Raw genomic sequence first — 21,186 nt, 5'->3', positions numbered from 1 at the left:
CAAGCTCAATCGACTTTTGGAGAGTGTGTTTCAGGCTATTCTTGATATTTATACTCGACGTATAAGTCTGGCTAAGAGTGTTTGCTATTTCGTATATGGTTATCATAACATGGGCATATATGGGCCAATGGATGGTAAATAAAATGTTATTTGTACGGGATACATAACAGACACCGTCTATACGAAATAACGCTATTCATTGGCTAAACACTTTTCGTTCCCCCTTGGCCATGGAACGCCGGCCCGGCCACCGCCACCGGTGTTCTTGCCGGAAGGACGACACAATTGGATATCCTGTAAACTTTGCTACCTCTCCCTTACCGAGGAGGAATTAATTCATATGAAATCAAGAAGGCTAGACCGGTCAGTCGATGTGGGGATCGTTGAGGCGAGAGTGACACGCGGACTCGGGGACAGACGTACCCGAAGACAACCAAGTGAGATGTACAGCCATTCAATTACAGAGATTTCATTATCGTGCGTCTGACATATCTTTTGGTATGTTGCCTTTTTTCTATACCTGGATCGCTCATGCCCCACTGGCCATTCAAGACGCCGCCTCCTCTAGCTGTTGATAGGCAGACTGGTGTTGTTTTCACATGCCACATACCGGACCTCATCTCCGGCCTGGAGCCTGTTGACACCATGGGAACATTGGTGCGAGTAACACCACGCAGGGAGCATGCCTCTATGCTTGTTGCTGGCTATCCAATGAGGTTGCGTATGTCCGCATGGTGAATGAGTCGCAGTTCAGGGGGGCTGGTTAGTGCTGTGAAGAGGCCATCCGGAATGGCGATTCGCGCATGGGACGCATGCTCGTTGATGCCTAAACTTGAACAGATGACTCTTTTTGTGCTTCTCCCTTGCTTTACGGGATTGAAAATTTTGCTCAGGAGGTGGAGATGGGTGATGGGTGATGCAGGAGTGAGCTTCGGTCCGAGGATCCCACATCTTGGAGCCAACATGATATATTCTACTATACGGAGGATTTTAGAGCATTCTTCACAAAAAGATTTATATGAGGTAGAATAATATCGAAGACCCTTCATAACTCAGAATCATTCACCTATATCCAGAGGCGAGGCTAGTAACTTGAATTGTAGCCGCTGGAAGCCATACAACTTCAGTATAGATGTGGCGGTGAAACTCAACTACTCGGGATGCAGATTATCAACCGCTTTGCGCCGCTGCGGGTAGCTTAGGAGGAGAATCCCTGGATTGTGGATTATAAATCGGGAGTGAAGCGGACGCTAGATATGTACGTTGCCCAACAGCTGGTCCATATGGAGCTGTGAATGGCTTGAACTTCGGAAATTCATTCTCGTTGCCCATCCATGTGGATCATTTTTGTAATGGGAACTTTGTGTTTTTACAGCGAAATCGCAGAAGATAAGGCGTAAAATACTACCTCATGAATCCAGAACGGGAAATATGCTCCAAGTTCGCCGATGTTGTGGGAGTCCTTTGTTGCAGCAGCGGGCGTTCTCTTCACTCCGATGAGAGGGGCTCTGGCCTATCAATGGAGAGAATTGGACGGCAGATACACTCGGATGTAGGGGACACTTAGAGGGTAATCATTTGTAAGTGATGATTGCGAATAGTGCGGTGCTTGGGGTCGAAAGATGCCAACGTGTCTTATTTCTTTCCCCGCGCTACGCGGAGGTGAAAATTGAGGCAACGGTCGAGGTTACACTCCCATACCTTCTTTCCCTCCTTTGCTCTTGTTTTCTTTTGTTGCTTGCATAAAAATGATTACTGGGACTCTGTTTCTAAGAGACCATTAATGGCGCTTGCGAAAATACTGCTTGCGCTGAAGCCAAGGAATAATAACTACATGTAGTCAATGGCAGCGAACTCAGGACTGTGGTTGGTTACATAGATAGTGCGGCACCCATGTCGCATTGATCATGTAAAATGATCTATTACGAAAAACTTGTGATAAATTTCGTATCATGAGAAGCACTTTGTATTAGATACACATGTCTCAGCCCAACACAGGCCAATATCCTTATCAGTCCCTGATAGCTGTCTGAAGACCTCTCACTACCATACGAGGCAGAAATTCCGTCATGGTAGGCAACTGTAATGATTCCATGTAAGAAGGCCGACTTGGTTATATGGCATAATTGTTAAAAGGGGGTTTTAATATTCTCGTGAACTTGTGCAAACAGTGGCCCCACGCGCCGGGTGAGGGTGTGGGCACGGGATTTTGGGATTCCGCTATGACGGGAACGTCGAAATAAAATACACTGTTGAGAATTCTTCTATGAGGCAGATCGCATGCTTTTAATCTTTCAACCTTTTACACTGATTCTATATAAGAACATCAACATTGACATGTTGTCTTGTAAAGGAGAGCGTTTGCCGGAAGCGTGATGGAGACGCCGATATGTGGATACCGATACGCCGGGTCCGGCTCGGAGACGGCCCCGCTGAAGATGGATTGTGACGCCGGCAGAGGTAAAACGCCCATTGATAACATGGATATAAAGATATTGGACGTTCAGTAGGATCAACATGAGAGGAATCAATTTGTAGACTAGTGAGAAGAGGAGCGTCACTGAATAGCATCACGGTCAGATAATTGGACGCATTATCCTACCGCGCACTCGGCCGCGCCTAATGGTAGCAGTACAGCACCTCAGTTACCACTTATCTGTGCTGGCCTCGAATCGTCCTCCGTTATGCTGTATTTGTTTCGTCCCGTAGATGACGGATCTCTTCGCTTTCCCATCCTTGCAATTTATCACACGGGGCCTTAATGAACATGCACCGCTTACCCGGGAGAATATTGAATTGGCGCCGCGCGCAGTAACTCCACTGGAAGTGCAACATATTAAGGTATGCAAAGTACATAGAGCCGGTATTTTACTAGTTTCATGTTTTTATTGGGATATTACTTCAATAATTTTTATTTGAAGGGCCTATCTTGTAGTGAGTGTAATGGCGGTGTGTAAATCTACGAATCACTGGACCACATTCAGTCTATTTCTCATATTATCAACTGGTATAACAGCTTTCACATACATGATGCTCGTGTCAAACAAAGATATAAGGCGCTCAATGTCATGATCCAGAGGCGCCATTGGCTCAGGATGTTGAATAGGACAGACAAGATACACTGCCTGCGTCTCAACAAAGGAAATTGGATAGACATTATTTGCATGAGATATGGGAGTCACATTTTCGCAGATGCTGCCAGAGGTGAGCTGAACTGACAAATTCCTATCATTCTTGGATCGGATTGAAGTGATCTCGTTGGAGTAACGATTTATAATGCATATATACCTAGTACCTAGTCTCTCATCCAAAGGGGTGCTACCAGGCTAGTTCCATATATGCAGAGCAAAACCCGGTCCGAATGCTCCTTCGAGCCGCCATGAGGAGGCCATGGCCCCATAGAGGGATGACTCAAGTACTGCAGTTTACAATCCTAATGTTTAGGCCAATGACCAGGGCACCATTACTTTTTTGTCTTATTCCACAATATGTGGGAGAGGTGACTTTGTATATGTTTGGAGGCACTTTATGTATATCTGAAGTTGAGCATCGCTGATCCACTGAGAGAACTGTATATAGACGGAGTAATTATGTAGATTACTCGTACTGTAGTGCGATTTACTAAGCCGGAGGTGGAATGACCTTAATCTTCCCTTAGTGTCTCTATGGGATGATTGGTAATGAACAGAATTAGAATGAGCTTCAATTGCAAGCTGCCGTCGTAATTAAATGCCGAGTTTGTGAAAGAGGACCTGAATAAGGCTAGGATTGACTTGTCAATTGTATTGGACATTGAGCGGACTATGGGAAGCAATATAGCGGAGTAGACCAATGGATCGTTATGTCATGAAAAATAAGGAGCTATTTTGGAACCCGCAATGAACTATTAAACTGAAGACGAAGGTGCGAGTACATTTATGTTTGTACTTAATACATCGCCGTTATGTTATTGAGACGATCCACAGCAATGCTACTCTCGGTAGACGGTTGATGTATTTATTAAGAACTATTGGCCAAGGCCTAGTATCAGTTCATAGCTGCATCTACCGGCGTGTAGTCTGTGCTTTTGGCAACATTCTCCCAGTCTTCACAAATCTTGATCGTCTCTTCACATTTTGTCTTGACCCTTTCCCAGCTGTCTGATCCCAAGGGTACTCGCAGAGGGATCTGCTTCCCAGCAGCCATGCCTGTGCCCTTGACAAGCTCAATCATTCGTGTTACAGCTTTGTCGGCGTCACCAGGCTCATTCCCAACGAGAGAGGCTTCAAACTGCCGCACGCCGGCATTGAACTGAGCATAGTCTGGGTTGCGGGGCTCAACATGGTTGATGTTGGAAAACACCTTGGTGCGGAAGTACCCAGGATCGACAATGAGAACCTTGACGCCAGGGGAGAAGATGGCCAGTTCTTTGGCGAGACATTCGACAGCTCCTGTATTTGGCTAGAATTAGCATGTATGGTCCATGAATGTAAGTGAATTGCCTAAATCGTGTATTTTCGGTTGGAACATGGGCGTTCATTGGGACACGGCCGGCAGAGAATTGGCGTGGGTTATTGCTGGACCCGTGATTCACCGTGCTCGTTTCAATAAGTGAGGTAGGATGGGTGTTCAGCGACATCAGATTGATCTTCCCACCTTCCGGATTTCCTTGTAAAGGCAGGCAATCGAGATTGGGCACATACCTGATAGAGCAAACTTGGCTGCACAATAGCTGCCAGCACTGGGATCGGCATGCCACGCCGCTTGGGAGCCTACATACAGAAGCGTACCCTTGTTCTTTGCCCGGAAACGAGGGAGGATGGCACGGGTGATGTTGAGTGGACCATGGAAATTCACTTTGAAAGAAGAGTCCATATCTTCTTGCCTAGTCATGCCCCAGGAGTTTTAGGGCTGATCAGTATAATGTTACATCGCAAAAACGTGTTACGGAGATACGCTAGGGGAGTGTTAATGTGAGGCTGGAGTATGAGACGACAAAGGGCAATTACAAGTATGCGTCTTGTTAATGAGCAAAGCCAATAAAGGCTTTGCTAGTTGATATCCACTTACGTTAATTCTTCAATCGCTCCGCTGACGATGAAGCCAGCATTATTGACCACGACGTCGATACCCCCTGGATAGATCTCCCAAGCTTCGCCGATTTTGGTCTGGATTTCGGCGGCAGGCGCCGTGACATCCAGGTCAAGAATCGCCGCTCCAGTGTCTTTGAGATGGGAAAGCTTCGTATCGGCGTTGCGACCTGTGGCTATGACATTATCACCGGCGGCACGGAGCTGGCGTACTAGGATTTCGCCGAATCCGCTAGAACAGCCGGTGATGAACCACGTTAACGCAGTCATCATTTACACCGAGATAATTTGTCTTTCTTTGGTAATTTCTCCAGGAAGAAGGTGAATGTACTTTGCAGCGTAGTATGATCTACACGTATGCGTGTAAGCACGGACTGGTCGTGGCAGCCCTGGAGGGGGTCTGAATGTTGTTAGTGAGATAGGCGAAGCCCGGCTGACCGATCATGTAGTGGGATTCTTTTGGTGTGTTTTAGGGGTTCTTTTCTCCCTTTCTTCTCTCTTTTGGAGCTACAATGCAGCTATAGCGTCGGCGTACGATTTGTCTTCTACTCCCGGTGATGTTGTAATAGTATTGATGAGATTCCGGCAAGGTGGAGAACCGGGTTCAAGTGCTGTGGTGGGGTGGGATTATATGCGAAAGAAAGGTGGACAAGACAAGAGAAGGAGCCTCAATTCAGCACATGAAATCCAAATGGATTTCTGAAAGTTGATGCTGGCAAGTCGCTTATAAATACTTTTGTTGGTAATCGAAGAAGGATCGAAAATGGCGGGGAAAAAGAGGAGAATTGAAGCATCATGTTGGTCCAGATTAGAGCCAACAACTGCCAGCTGGTATTGCTACAACCGATATTGTGACAACTGTTGGCCGTCTCATGGAGGAGACGCACTTCTCAGAGAAGTAGAATCGGTGCTACACCAATTATGCAAAGGCATTCTGCCCCTGTGTCTTTCTTTTCACCATGTTACATACACGTATGGAGTACCGTACAGTAGACGTACACAATCCGAAACTGCGCGGGATATCCAGGGCAAACGACACTAGGGGATGCAAGATGCTGCTCCGGCTTGCCTATTCGGATTACGCACATGCTTTAGCTTAGGATGCATGCCCTGGGAACGACCCATATAATTCCTTCGAACTACAGGGCATGTGGTTGGACCGTCGCCTCCACTACAAATTTTCAGGGTTGGCATGTCAGTGAGGAAGGGATATAGCATACGAGTAGTTGCGCTTCCACCACTGACAATGATTTACTGTCTTCCTGCCTGTAATAAATTCTGCGATGGGATAAACTATAGTGTACGAGGCCGGAGACTGAAGAACCATCTACTGAGAAGGCAATAAAGTACATAGACAATGAAGAACTCGGCTTCAGCTCCCACTGCAGCGGTTCTGATATCCGCTCTTGTGCATGACGTTTACATCAGACGATCAAGTCGCAAATGCAGACTATAAAACTCGCAGGATTTGACTCCAGTTTTCCCTGCATTACAGCATCACTTGCGGAATTGCTGCTGAAAGCTTAGTGTCTACAGCGAAGCGTAAATTGGTGCAACTTGACGTAAAAAAAGTTCGCAGATCATGGTTCCCAACGATCGCACCCCATGCGGACCATTTTGTAGTGGATTGAATCTCTCTCTGGCATGATAAATATGCTTGGGATTAAGTGAAGTGAGTATATGCATACCTAGACGAAATACACTTATGAAAGCAGAGCGATGTTAGTATGTAGGAATATATATGCTAGGCAGTGGTTGACCCATTATGAGCTGTTGGAAGGCAACTGGCATCATCTGAATCCGCGGAATGTATTTTATGTGTAAAGTATGTCTCCAAAATAACTCCTCCAACTCTTCCTGCAATATAGAAGCCATCATATCTCGTAGAAACTAGTTTTGTATTCGAAAGGGAAAGCTTGCGAAATGTTGAACGTTGGGAGGACTGATGAACCTAAGGATTATTGAACCGTACATGATGGTAACATTCGCGACCTTTTCATCGGCGTAATTAGCGCTTAGCTCCGTCCGGAGTATTACTGCCCGGACATGCTACTTTGTATGCGCACCGCTCGATCTAGGCACGGGCATCTCCGTGCTAGTGAAGCCACAAACGGGCCGTCCAAGGGACTGGCTTGCTACCGGGGCCGGGGATCGGCAAAGAAGGCCACTTGCTTCCATGAGAGATTCTTCGCCGCCCCTCTTCGCCGTAGATCAAACTTATGAATAGCCCTACACGAAAGAGGCAGTGACTGCTAGTGCCACAAGACGCAAGGGTTCTTAAATAGCAATTGAACAAACTCTCTTTGCTCAATGCAGCTCTACGAGTATTTAGCCGCATACCTACCGTGGTACTTCCATGTTAGTTACGGTGTAAGGTATATCGTATTATACCGTAGTTACAAGTAGACAGACCCTGTTGGAATACCATGGGATGACGTTTATGTAGAAAGCCCCATTGAAAGCACCACCACGGGCCGCATACATGGCCTTGTGGTCTTTTGAGTGGTTTGACCAACTATGACGGAGGCCATCGGTTTCCGAACTGGGAATTGGCCGATCCTCCATCTTCTCTAATTGGACTCAGAAGCCACGGCGACGCCGGTAGACTGCCTCAACGCCAATATGTCCGATATACAAAGTATCTGGTGGTTACGAGACATTTCTCAACATATAGACCATAGGAAAGAAGAAAAGAAAAAAAAAAAAAAAGGCACAAAGGGAAATAAGAGGAAAGAAAAGAGAACAGAAAGCTTAAATAAGCTTGTCCGCAGGGAAATAAACAGATGGTGAGCTTTCGAATGAGAAGAAATGCGCGGCTCGTACTCCGTATCTACGAAACGCTTTCCTGGCCTCGGTGGCCGCTGTCATGCGCGTCTTAGGGAGGCGTGCTTATTCGTATAATCAGTTGATACTGCGGAATACTGGAGACAAAATCCCGTTATGGTTCGGTGTTTAGCTAGAGCCCGACATGCGCTTCGTGGCCCTGTAATAACTGGGTCTTACGCTGACATCTTGCATGTGCGTGATGCGGCCAGTTTCCGACCCGCCGTGGCGGGATCGATAAACACCGCCAGAGGTCTCATATTGGCTTAATTCGTCTTAATAAAAGATATATATTGTTGATTTATGCTGTTAGGTCTACGACCATGTGGCTAGTAGGTGCCAAACCCTCGGAAGAAGGGAAGGTGACAATATGTTAGATGTGCGAGACCAACACGAGTCCTCCCCAGAAAGGGAATCCTGTGGAAGAAATACGTGAGTCTTCGAATAGTTAACGTGTCCGATTTGTGCGTGTATTGCCCAAATACGGCAGTCTATAAGGTATTATTGACCTGTATTGTAAACACGGCATGCACGTTGTAGATCGCGGTTCAAGATAGCACATGGAGGAGCCCAACATTGGACGAGCTCCCTTTCATGATAGACATGCAAGACGGCATCCAGTCGTACCCGTCGTTTGCAGTGTCATGACGCCGCCGTAACATCCGAGTACTCTTTTCCCTGCCTGGTTACCTTTGTCTCTGGCATCTCTTCTCTCTTCTGGAATATTCCTCAGGTTTGGCCGGCCCCATATCAACCCTGACATGTAGGTGCACTTGTACGTGCATATCTGAGACACACCCTGGGAACCTCTTTGGGCTTTGCTTCCGGTTTTCCCCACAATAAGATGGATAAATGATGGACAGAACGTTTTTACATTCTACTGGAGTATTGATTCTGCAGGAACAGTTTGGCCAAGTTCAATTGGGACCAAGGTACACCCCTTGGATCCGTGGCCTTGATCTCACACATAAGCACTTACAGGAGCACCTTGTGCTTCAGCAAGCCAGTGCCTGCATGACTGCAGAGAAATCCGACGGAGCGTACTCCGTCCAAACGTTGCATTTGTTACCCGAACCCGTCCTCTATCCACCCATGCGTACTACCATGACATGTGGCCACCGCTCACACGCAGCTCGCACCCTCATCCACCACTAATGCTTATGAAGCATATGCAAGGACATGGGGAAACAATGGGACTGAATCATTAAATCATATTCTCATTTTTTTTTTATTATTGGTTTACCTTTTCAATGCTGGCAAAAGGTACAGCGCCGCCACCCAGAGGCACCACAGCTTCCACACCACCTCGTCCCACCACTGGCCCATATTCTTCAACGCAAGCACTGACATTGCGCCTCCTATGCTAGTCGATGTTGCCCATCCCCATGGAGTTGCATCCCAGAAGAACGGACACGCTACCGACCAGAAACTAACCATGGCTGCTAGTGATATTCGTGCCGCGGCCTCGCCGTACAGCAGGGGCACCGTCTGTCTCCCACGAGCCATATCCCCCTCAATGTCTGGCAGGTCTTGTGCGTGAACCGTTGTCATTATGATAGCTCCCGTCACCAGGATCCAAGCGAAACCTTCTGGCAGCAGTTCTCCTCCAGAGAGCGTGGCTAATGCGCCCCAGCTGAAGCACATGAGACCACCTGCGTTCAGCGCATTTCGAATCCAGATGCCGCTATTGCTACCATCTAGGTCATTGTACATCCAAACGAAGACCATTAAAGTGATGCTAGCTGTGTAGCCGCCAGACAAGCTACCCAAGCCCATTGTGGCCACAATGGCGACGAGGAGCCAGTTTCGTGCTTGCTCTGGAGAAATTCGTCCCGAAGGCAACGGCCTCCATGGCTTGTTGATTGAGTCTTCTACAATAGATCCTTCAAGACGCTGATTGGCTATATCTTCAATCAAGAGATTTACCCAAATCCACGCGAGCATCAACGGCACGCGAGAAGCTATGTGCCATACATCTGGGAACTCGCCCTCTCCAAGGTGTGCCGTTGTAAGCTTTGTTGTCGACAATACTGCAGTAGTGGCGAAGATGCTTTGTGGTGCAATGACTGTTTTAAAATCGCTTTTGGTAAAAAGAAAAAGCGTCTTCAGATGATACAATAAAGATCGACTCTGTATCAGAGTTGGAAAACGTCAGCACCTAATCACGTTCTCATAGTTTTAAAAAGTATAAGAGTGGTATATGCTGACTAGGACCCAATAGGACCCAACTCTTACTTACAGACAGATTATGAGTGTGTTCTACGTCAGCAATCTCAATGGCGATTGGGCCTGGAGTTGTGACTCCTTTTTCTAATAACGTGTAATTGTCCATGGCGAGGGGAAATGGCTGAGGCTTGTCCAGCAAGACAAGAGAGGGATGGGAAATAATTCTTTACCAAGAAGAAGAGGTTGAACTACAAACAGGGGAAGCGGATGTGGCCGAGCTATATGTACATGTTCTCATACCAGATGCACGTTCACTCTATTGACCATTTACTTCTAACTTAAACCCAGAGCATGAAAAGGGCATTGCACCACTTCACTACATGGCCCCGACTTCCAAGGAGACCAGGATCCACGGTGCTTTTTTTCGCGATCATCTCTCCAGGTCCCAGGGTCTGTGCTGTGTGCTTTTTGTGGAGAGAGATGTGACAATGAATGACGATCCCGCGATTACGCCTAACCTCAAGCTGTGATTCACTAATATAGCCCTATTTCCATAGTTGGGGGAGCCGGAGACTTTCGATTGAAGTCAGTTCGGCTCTCACAACAGAGTCTCTGATCAATCACCAGCTCAGAAACCAACATCACCACGTTTGGACAAACTGATAGCCCACGCTCATTGTGCTGTGGGTCGTGGTTAACTTCGATTACTTGTACCCCCTCAATAGGAAAGCACACACCCCGCCCCCCTGCTAATACCGATGCTTGTGCTTTCATTCTTAATGGTGTATGGTAGCACGAATGAGCAGGTAGCAAACACGATTCTATCCGCTCCTCGGTCAATATGCTGACCAATCTGTGTATTCTCCAGACAGTTCTGCCATATAAGCAAATTGACCGCCTGCTAATACTCTACTCCTGCAAATCATCAGACCCGACTCGTGACAGTCGCCTCTTCCTGTCACCACATGAGGCCATTCCCTGAAGTTTTGATGATCCAGGCTAATATCAGGTGTCAACAATACGATTTACCGTAGATTTCAACAAGGAGCTCTATTTCTCCTTCAAGATTAGACATTGCCGCCAATGACCGCATCTCCTTCCGAAAATTCCGTTCAATCTCACTGAGAAACAACCCCTAGCCATGGGCTTTCACATTATCCCTGCTTGCGCCTTCGCAAGCATCTGTCTGGGACTAGCCACGCTGTCATATTTTCACTTGCAGCAACCTCGTAACCTTCTTTGGTATACACAAGCCGCAGCCATCATCGTCTTTGAATGGGTGCGTTAAATGCACTCCTCGAGGTTTCCGCGTTTTCAAGTCATTCTAATCAAGGACTATATAAACGCCATTTCACATCACACTATTTTACTTCTTATTGATCGCTAACGAAGGTTTTTGCTATAGTTTTTCTCGAATCTCGTCTACAAGCTTGCTTTTCACCCTCTCGCCAAATATCCAGGACCTTTGATCGCGTCGCTCACTGACTGGTACACCGTTTATTGGATCGCCGAAGGAGGTCGCCATCTCGAGCTTGATAAGCAGCACAAGAAACATGGTACGTTTGTTGTCATTGGTACGCCATTCTGACTCGTCAACTTATGCTCAAAGGCAAATTCGTTCGATTTGGACCGAACCGATTATCAATCAACTCTGCCAAGGCGTCTCGAGATCTTCACGATGTCAATTCCAACACTTTCAAAGCTGATGCGTATGGCTCTTTCAAGCGCTTCTTTGGAGCAGAGATGTCTCTCACTACTGTAGACCACAAGGCGCATGCGTTCAGACGCCGAGTCAATATGACTGCCATTACACCAGCTGCGGTTAAAGAATTCGAAGACCAAGTAACGCCGCATCTTGATGAGTTTATCAGCATCATCGGCGAGGGAGCTGGGAGCAAATCACAAGGAGAGCATGGCTGGAGCCCAGGTAAAGATATGTCATACGCAGTCGCTTTTTGTATTGCCGATATCATGGGCTCTGTGACTTTTGGCCGAACATGGAATGTCCAAAGAGATCCAAAGTATCGACATTTTGTCAAAGACTTACCCAACGGTGTCGCTGGAATCCACTTGGTAAGTCAAATCGAAGCTACGTTTCTGCGGTCTATTTACAGAGGAATAAATAACGATAATGAGAGATCCACGATACTATCGGACTGGCTAACATTTTGCCCTTAAGGTGGGCCATATGCAATCCCTCTTTTTCTGTAATTTACACAAGGTATTGTTCAAAGAACTCATCGTTGGCGTGGGCAACTTGATGTCAGTCAGCCGATCTTTCGCCCTCTGGCGATTGGAGCAATCATCTATGCCGGACAGGGATATTTGGCAAGCGCTTCTTGCATCGCGCGATCCTAAGACTGGCAATGCCTTCTCTACAGAAGAACTCATTTCGGAAGCGAGTCTTTTCATCATTGGTGGTACTGATGGCATGATCACAGCAACAACTTCGACTTTGTTTTATCTGACCCACAATCCCCGTACACTTGAACGTCTGACCCGCGAGATTCGTGAAGCTTTCCCCTTATCACCTGAAGATATAGGAAAGAAGGGGTCGAAAGTAACATGTCCTATACGATTTGCTTCTGCGGAACTTCAGAGGATTGCGTATCTGCCTGCCTGTATTGACGAGGCTATGCGCATGTCACCCCCCGTCCCGAGTATCTTGCCACGCGTTGTAGGCCCTGGAGGGTTAACGGTTGACGGCGAATATTTCCCAGCTGGCGTGAACTTGGGAATACCGCACTATTCTATGCATCACAGCGAAGACAACTTTGCCGAGCCGTTGACATATGCACCTGAGCGCTGGTTCCCTGAGGAACGCGCCAAAGAGCTCGAGGATGGTTCTGTCCCAGTGTCAGGCAAGGAGTCGCCCAAAATGCGACCAGCAGTGGGACAAGCTTATGGATTCACTCCATTTGGTGGTGGCCGTAGTAGCTGTATTGGAAAATATCTGGCTTATCAGGAGATGTCTATTGTTTTGGCTCGCCTCATCTGGCTTTTCGATGTTCGCCTGGATCCCAGTAGCAACATGGGCGAAGGGATTGGAGATGCTCGGGAAGGCAGAGAATGTAAGACCGAGTTTCAGTTGTATGACCGGTTTGTCAGCTCACAGAAAGGACCAATGCTACAATTCCGATACCGAGAGGAGCTGGCTGCATAATTGGAGCACTGTATTGGCCTGAGAGCAAGAGGCTCGTTGATACAAATATTAAAATAGGTGCTAGATGACTACGTCGTGTTCATTATACATAAACAGCCTTTTATTTTGTCTGGAAGTGATAGAAAACCGAGGCAAAAAGCCATGAGGTATAGAATGGAAGCACGTTACCGTCATACCAAGTACTCCGTCGACGTCCATCCTACCAAGCGACTGGGCTATATAGCCTGCTGGGGGCTGGGTAAATGTACTCATATGGTATTCAAAGAGGGATTGAGCATCGATCAATTAGCAAATCAACAATTAATTGTCACCTTGAACAGAATGCTTGATGGGCCCTCGTTTGCGAATGAAACAGGGTACATGACTCCCAAAGTCTCCCGATTTCGTTGACTGACTGACTCGGTCGCCTACCCAACCTGGCTAATCCACATTCTTTTTCAGGGGCAACCCAAATTAAAGTGCTGATTTCTTACTTCGTCTAATTGTTCCCTTCTTGACGAGAGTACATACTAATTCTTCGAAACTGAATAGGTTAGATATCCATCATCACTTTACCAAATCGCAAGAACTCTAGAAGGAAGTCTCCTTGACATCTCAATACTTCTAGAGGCAATAGGGGCCATCTCAATTGTCAGCATCCAATGATGAGCTCCATCAAGCCGGGGACAAAAGTAAAGCACATTCATCTTCGGATTCCGCTCACGGGCCACACAATCTTACACCCTCCCCCCTGGCCACTGAGACGCAACGCGCGCTGCTGATCGGTGTTGGACGTTAGCTCTTGCTTATAAGGGCAAGAGGGAATAAATGAGCTCCAGAAATCGCAACATGGATCGTTGAGCGGTGATGACTCCATAGGGGAGTCCCGGACTGTGGGAGGCGCTAGCCGCGGGTCGAAATCCGATCCCCTTGGGGGATACTCTGCATCACCGTTTGCATAAATGTCACGTATCTACTTCAAGAGTATAGAAGAATAGCCTTTCTAGATCGTTGGTTTGAAGAGGCTCACGTAAAATGAACGAGATTGAGTAATACGTGCTTATTAGTTGGATCATACTGCAAGGTAGTGCTAATTCGTTGGCTCGGAGAGTTTTGGACACCGCGTATCGGAGAGCCTTCGCGAAGATCCCAAGAAGGTGAGCTAATATAGGAGGCATTAACCAATCTAGACACATGGGAAGTAACACAATAGATAAAACGACAAATCACAGCCTTTGGGGTATATGTATCAAGTCACTTTCTTATATCGAAGAACATGTTGCCTTTCCTACTTGTGAGCGCTATGACAGAAATGACTGTATGCCATATGCAGTATGCTCAAGCGAGACCCGCACCCTTAGCGATGTCATTGTGTTGTTGGATCTATTCTCCGTGAGGCAAGCTGAGAAATTACCGAAACTAATGTAGATTGTCGGGATGTACAAACAACGGTTAGACCATCCCATCTGCGTTTCATTTAATCGGGCTTCGCGGAGTTGGTGATGACTTCTGAGTATTCTGGGACAATTTTTGTCGTGATTCGTCCTTGAGCGACAGAAGCACTGCAAACCGCTCAATCTAAGCCTTTGTGTATATTGGATGACAATAATAACTCAAAACATTTGTTGGTTCTACGACGGAACTAGAAGCAAACATGTGCTTTTAATGCTCAGCATACTGGAGATCCACAAATGACCCTCAGTTGTACAATGCCCCCCGGAAGCGTGTAAAGATTATACGCTACCTTGATTCAACGAACATGGCCAGGCACAAAAACATTCTTACATACACTTCTCTACAATGTCTTTAACCCATACGAACATCTCTCTGAAAGTTAAAGCTACAATCCCCGTCGGTCTCGTCGAAAAGGGCCGTTATTATTAACATCTCCTCATGTGAAAGCTGGACTGATCATGCCGTATATGGGAATGCTTACACCAAGATAACCTCGGTAGGCTCAACCACATCAAAAATTTCCTGCACCTTCGGGTTTGAGCCATCAAAAACACCAATCCTGCGAAATCGTTGCTCATCCTCCACCAGACGTAACACAAGGCCCGTCTGGACCTTGACCCCGGCGACTTTATCTTTAAAGAGAAGAAAGAAGACAAACTGTCCGTCGTATAGTTCAACTGGTTCAACCTCATCTAGGAAAATTGATGGAGGGGGTGGATTATCGGATTCCAGGAATAGCTCCGTAGGGTGCATCTCGAATTCCCTAGATGGCAAGACTTGCCAAGTTGGGTTTCCGATGTAGTGCATGTGAACTCGCTTGGACAGCCTGTTTCCTCTGTGCTTATAGTCTCCAGCAGCGAGCTTACCCCGGAGCCTCATCTCCCAGTTGGAGGCGCGAGATATGTCGATAGATACATAGTTGACTGACACAGAAAGCAATTCAACTAGGATTTGGTCATGTTGCACGCTGCGCCCGCACCTGGAGTATTCAACAGCGCCATCAATGGACATCCAAGACCAACTTGGCGCTCTCAGCGCTTTTTGTCTATTAGAAGGCTTCACTGCGACCCATAATAGTTCGAAAGGCAGGAATACTTTCCATAGTCCAACCAGATACTCTCCGAGATGTGGTCTTAAAAGCGAGATTATACCAGAAAAAGCAGCCGCTCGATCTTCTGCTCTAGTGAAAGACATGCTGCAATATGCTTGGACGAGTCTCGCCCAGTAGGTAAATGGATGGCTAGCATTGAGCCTCCGTCTGAGGCTGAGCTCTTCGTATAGAGAAAGGTGATCTAAATAACTGCCTATGTCTTCCAGAGGGATACCTAGGTCTTTGCCTAGTATTTCGAAGCCTAGCGTGTTTATATCAAGGTCAGCTGAATACGCTCGCGGGAACTCAATCCAGTGAGGGGCCGATGCAGAACCTGCATAATGGGGCAAGTTTGATGCAATCTTTTCTAGAGCTGAAGACGTAAGAATAGTACGCTCCCCACCACTGCTGAAGCTTCGATATTTTGTTACCGGATGATAGTCCTCTGAGATGGATGCTGGCATTCCATTCGGGAAAATTTCCGAAGCCCGCAGTTCATCGCAGTGCCAATACAGCTGCTCACGGCAAAACCCGGGGCGCCAAAAGAACTTCCTGTAATACCCAGCCGCGAGTGTATAAGACATGATGTTTGAACACATCTGAGTTATTGACCAGATATTCGCTCTGACCTGAAATTCCATTGCAGGGCTCTGGTTGAATGGCACGAGGATTCCTCATATACAGACAACCTTTAGAGAAATCTTTGCCATCGGTTGCGGCGATGTTACAAATGGAATTCTTATACACGCTGCCCATTAAAGCCGCTTCTCGTAGCCAATCATCCCACTCGTCCTGTATGATGCATAAGGAGTCGATCCACAAGTATGAACAACCTAAGTATTTTGCCAGTTGTGCAGCTTGTAGAAAGGTCTTTGGTAGCTTCTTTGTGTCAATGTTTTGCTGAAACGCTGGAAGTGATGCTTTCACAAGTCGCAGTGGACTGCCTCCACCCCAGCAGTGACTCAGGGTCATGTATGGAACGGCTGGAAGTTGTTCTGTTGAACAGTGGAGCCGTACTCGGATACTCTCCCCTTTGGACTGGAGAAACAAAAGTCTGGTGGGCTTGAATGTTACATCTGTAAGACTTTTATTGCGACAATGGACGTGGTTTGTTCTACAATCTTGTAGCCACTTAGAGACTTGCTGCAAAGAGGTGTATGATCCCGTATTATTAGACAAGGGCTGAGATGCAATGTCACTAGCTTCCAATGAAGTCAGCTTGAAACTACATCTTGCTGCGGAATATTCTCCTCTCGGTTCCTCGGAAATGATGGTGAATCCTAGAATAGAAGCTTCCCATAATGTTGCTGGCTTCCAAAACATGATATATCCGAGGAAATCGCGTTTCAGTCCCCTTCTTTGTTCCCAAACAGACACGGCAACCAGCTTTGACCGATGCGGCGAGAGAGCCAGAAGTCCAATGATGAGCACCTTGAGAATCATGTCGCTCTTTCATCGCTTTTATTACAGTGCGACTGCAAAGCACACAAAATTGAACAGAGTGTTCGGAAGTTGTTAAAGGGCTTTCTGGGGAGAGGTAAATATGCCGGTCCTGTTGGGCAAGAAAGAGAAGCATGAACATTGTTGTAGAATGGGGTAGAGCAAAGTATCCTGTTCTCGCAAAATGATCAAGAAAAGGAGACAAAGTAGACGTAGACCTGGAGATACTGTAGAGCCATCCAAACCAGAAGCCCAGCAAGACGTAGAGGCAAGTTGACCAACCTGGGTTGTGTCGTAAATTGGCGAGCTCGGTATTAGCCGTCCAATCCTGTTTTCCCCCAACAGTAAGCTGCACCAGAATGGTGAGCAAAGCTGCTCCATATAGAAATGCACAGTGATTCAAGAACTCGTATTCGAAGACCCAAAATCCGTATGCTGCAAATGAACCCCACCATGTGAGGTTGACGAGGCCGTTCATTATTTGTAGGAAAGTTCGTCGGCCACGACCTCTTGTCCTAAACAGTACAAGCCATATCATTTTGAACTGGAACGATGAGTCTAGATTTGTTGTCGTTGATAAAAGCCTTCCTCAGGGCTATCAATGCCGGTCGGCTCGTTTTGGGTCGGCAATACCATGCCCAGATATATGCGGCTATGATGCCACATATATGCATACTTGTCCAGAAAGAATTCGCAAAGTATCTGTTCCGGGGATCATGGAATCCTTTCGCCCCAGCGATGAATCTGAGAACGGCAACATAGTCTGAGAAGAATTGCAACATGGTGGCACGCGTTAAGCTAAAGGGAGAAGAAGCAAAAGTTGCAGAAATGCATATGATATGGAGAAAGATGGAGAGTGAAGATGCACGATAGGCGTTTTCGATGCCAAGATCAATAGCTTGAGCGGTAATTCAGCCTCACCGTGTAGCTCAGCTCAACTGGCTCATCAGAGCGTGGCTGTGGTAACGCGAGCTGAATGAGGGGTATTTGAGCAGTCTAGTTGAGAAGAATTGGAAACTTGATAGGGAGATGTCATATTCGGATTTGATAGAGAGTAAATTTGAGGTGAAAATGATCATGTACCAAAAAAGTGCTAGCACATATTGGCTTTCATCACACTGAGAGTTCGAGGTGGTTATTACGCCAAATATACGAAGTAGCTGGAGGGGAACAGGAAATGGCCCTCAACAGCGGTACGTTGAGCTTGTAGCTCAAAATTTGCTCTCATTTATACTGTTCAGTACTACGTAATTAGTCTTACAACATGTATTTCTATCAATTTCTCCAAAGTGAATGGCGCAATACAAGAGAAAGTCAACACTCCCGGACAAGTAGCGACACCACTCAAACTCTATGCAACAGATTGCAGGCTTGTGAAATTTTCATAGTTGAAAATTAGTCGCTGCACCGTCAAGAAACAAGTCTTCGTGGCGCAGTTGGCTAGCGCGTCAGTCTCATATTCTCAATATGATCCAAATAACCAGTTTGGGCCATCTGAAGGTCGTGAGTTCGAGCCTCACCGAGGACATTCTTTTTGCTATCTCTTTTTCCAAATCAATGAGCTTTATTGACTATTTTGTCTTCGAAAGCAATAGCCATTTACACACAAATGTGAAATTGCTGTTCAGCGTCCACATCACCTACCCTACTGCTTCCGATTTTGTGAAAAAGAAAGTAATGACCATCCATGCTCCACAGCTCCCATATACTTCGTAGAATCTCGGCTGAAGCTGTAACATAAAGAGAGATTGGTTCGTTTCGCTCCAATTCAGCCAGTCATGCATAGAGGTCTTTGAGACAGTTCATGATTGTGGTCAGAATGCTTAGAAGGACTCGATTCGGACTTGACCACTCGTGGAACCAGGCCGCCGGCGTCAAAGACCACTGGTAGGTGATATATCCCTAGGCGCCTATCTCGAAAGGATTTGCTACTAAAGCCTAGTTCAGTACACTATTTACTTATTGACTGAGATAAGAGGCCTGCGAGACCAGCTGCTTCTTATTTGCAGCCTCAGATAACTCTTCTAGTGTTTGATCGTCGAACAATGGCTTATCTCTGTATGAATGCAGCTCAAACTCACCTTGGATGAGGACCCGCCGCCAGACGTGAATTTTTTGGCATAATACTTTGCTTTGTCCTTCAAAGTAGGAGCAGGGATCTCTGGCTGGGTTCTCTCGTAGCATCTGTCGCACATGACATCTGAGATGTTGTCGGGACCCTGCTCACGATCGCCACATGTTTGATGAGCATGAGCCACCTTTCTGCAGGGAACTACGTTGCATTGCATAGTACGATAGCATATAAGGCAGCGGGTAACGATGATGAAGCACATTGTTGATTAAATGACTCTTTGGGTTCACTAGTTTATCGAGATGCGAGATTTGTCTTTTGGGAGTGAAATGCGAAGCGTTGGAATTGCGAATTTTGGTTCTCCTAATAAGCTTCTATCAATAAGAAACGACGGACGTCCATTGCTTTATAGCATCTTGGCTGAGGGAAAATTGAATGTGAATAAAGGAGAATCAGCTGTTTTGTGCATAATAGCTCACTGCCTTGGTGTCGCTGAGAGTCGCAACTTCTTTTTTTTGTGCCACATTGTGATTCAAGGCTCCTAGATACTCACATTTTCTAGCAGGAGACATTTTGATACAACTGAATGGGTGCCAAGTGGTCCCCATTGCGGGGTTATGGTGATTGCAATGTCGAAACCTGACGTTTGACAATAAGATGTCGCGAAGAGAGTGAGTGGACTGTCAGTATGCAGTGCACGTTACACTGGCCAGTGTGATTGGAGAATGAATCACTGAAGTAGAACTTATAGCGTGGCCTCCTATTGAGCGATAGCAGATTCATGATTGTACATTTGGGAATTCGTCACCAACTAAAGACGTCCGTTGTTGTGTGTTGTTGATCCTACAAAAGACATGTTCTATACAAGGCACGAGATCTAAAGTTATATATGTTGTTTTGTAGTAGATGTATTACAATACTCACTGACTCGCAGTGACTATGAGAAACGTTGTAGGTGCCAGCTCATATGACGCATATCAGTGAGTTTACATGGGCTGAATCATGAGATGAACCACCGAGTAGACTCGTACTACAAGTAGACAAGATCCTTACATCGATACATAATACAGACTGGCAGAAACTTATATCGTTCTAAAAGTGAAAGATGGTAGATAAATCCAGCTTTGGCATCATGCATAGACTTGTTCTTTTTTACAATGAGTTCATTTCAGCTGCTGGAGTAGGCTACAGAAGTCGCTTTAATCCCTATCAATCTGTTTACATTTATGTAAACGGAAGGCTACTATCACAAGTCAACTCACATTAATAAATATTCCGAAGTTTATCGTAACTGTACAGATGCAATGCCTATATATATATCGCGGAAGCTTCATGGGTCCGACATAGAATTTCTTTTTTTTTTTTCGTTACGGATAACTTGTATAGAGAACCCGTACACTCTAATGAGTTACTCCCTAAGAATGACTAGCATGAAGACAATAAAATCTGCGAGATTTCGACGTCACAGCGGTCGTTTAGATCGAAAGTGAGCGATTACTGATAGCAAATGTCGTCAAAAATTTGCTTCTCTTATGAGTTCGCCCTTGAAATGACATATTAAGGGTTTGAATCAGCATGGACTTTGACCACCAGGCTGATGTATTTGGGAAACTTTACTTCGCATATAGCTGCTTCTCTCGAACTGCTACGTGATTGCTATACCCAAACTTGATTTTGCAGAAGTTGTCGGAAAGACCAAGCTTTCAAATAAACTAACTGCTTTCTTTTTCATCTTACTCCACCTGCAAGTATATACCTATTACCCTGGGCACAGGACGTGTCACCAAAGCTGCAACCGGACGAAGTCAGCGAGACAGAGTCACGGAGCCCCAGAGTATGCCGCATAGTAATATGATTAGATGTCGGAATCCCAATTATAGTTAGCTCTGAGTAGGTGGCTTATGAGGGATTGACAGTTAGACATCTAAAA

General features: G+C 46.2%; 5 protein-coding genes and 1 non-coding gene across 6 annotated transcripts; 2 read left to right on the top strand and 4 right to left on the bottom strand.

The window, feature by feature from the left end:
- Positions 1–3,613: 3,613 nt before the first annotated feature.
- Positions 3,614–5,777, bottom strand: V8C40DRAFT_243716 (uncharacterized protein). The gene is made up of 3 exons (XM_083215497.1): positions 5,050–5,777; positions 4,683–4,864; positions 3,614–4,430 (listed from the first exon to the last, which is right to left on the bottom strand). Exons 1-3 carry the CDS (start codon positions 5,340–5,342, stop codon positions 4,027–4,029), a joined length of 879 nt encoding a protein of 292 aa, XP_083073507.1. The 5' UTR covers positions 5,343–5,777; the 3' UTR covers positions 3,614–4,026.
- Positions 5,778–9,131: 3,354 nt separating this feature from the next.
- Positions 9,132–10,224, bottom strand: V8C40DRAFT_265336 (UbiA family prenyltransferase; the record flags this gene model as incomplete). Its single annotated transcript, XM_083219643.1, has 2 exons — positions 9,132–10,022; positions 10,132–10,224. 2 exons carry the CDS (start codon positions 10,222–10,224, stop codon positions 9,132–9,134), a joined length of 984 nt encoding a protein of 327 aa, XP_083073506.1.
- Positions 10,225–11,199: 975 nt separating this feature from the next.
- Positions 11,200–13,278, top strand: V8C40DRAFT_287038 (cytochrome P450; the record flags this gene model as incomplete). Its single annotated transcript, XM_083222631.1, has 4 exons — positions 11,200–11,337; positions 11,464–11,614; positions 11,668–12,131; positions 12,238–13,278. 4 exons carry the CDS (start codon positions 11,200–11,202, stop codon positions 13,219–13,221), a joined length of 1,737 nt encoding a protein of 578 aa, XP_083073505.1. The 3' UTR covers positions 13,222–13,278.
- A 1,854-nt stretch (positions 13,279–15,132) lies between these two features.
- V8C40DRAFT_274599 (uncharacterized protein) lies at positions 15,133–16,501 on the bottom strand (the record flags this gene model as incomplete). Its single annotated transcript, XM_083220624.1, has 2 exons — positions 15,133–16,188; positions 16,277–16,501. 2 exons carry the CDS (start codon positions 16,499–16,501, stop codon positions 15,133–15,135), a joined length of 1,281 nt encoding a protein of 426 aa, XP_083073504.1.
- Positions 16,502–16,908: 407 nt separating this feature from the next.
- V8C40DRAFT_243707 (uncharacterized protein) lies at positions 16,909–18,226 on the bottom strand. The gene has a single exon (XM_083215496.1). The coding sequence runs from the start codon at positions 17,721–17,723 to the stop codon at positions 16,971–16,973; it is 753 nt and encodes a 250-aa protein (XP_083073503.1). The 5' UTR covers positions 17,724–18,226; the 3' UTR covers positions 16,909–16,970.
- Positions 18,227–18,606: 380 nt separating this feature from the next.
- Positions 18,607–18,713, top strand: V8C40DRAFT_t118. Its single transcript has one exon. It is a non-coding gene; the product is annotated as a tRNA-Met (tRNA).
- The last annotated feature ends 2,473 nt before the right edge of the window (positions 18,714–21,186 follow it).

This window comes from Trichoderma camerunense (assembly GCF_050948025.1).
Source record: "Trichoderma camerunense strain CBS 138272 chromosome Unknown V8C40scaffold_8, whole genome shotgun sequence".
NCBI lineage: Eukaryota > Fungi > Ascomycota > Sordariomycetes > Hypocreales > Hypocreaceae > Trichoderma > Trichoderma camerunense.
Note: the sequence above shows the minus strand (reverse complement) of the source record. Positions and strands in the feature narration are given on the sequence as shown.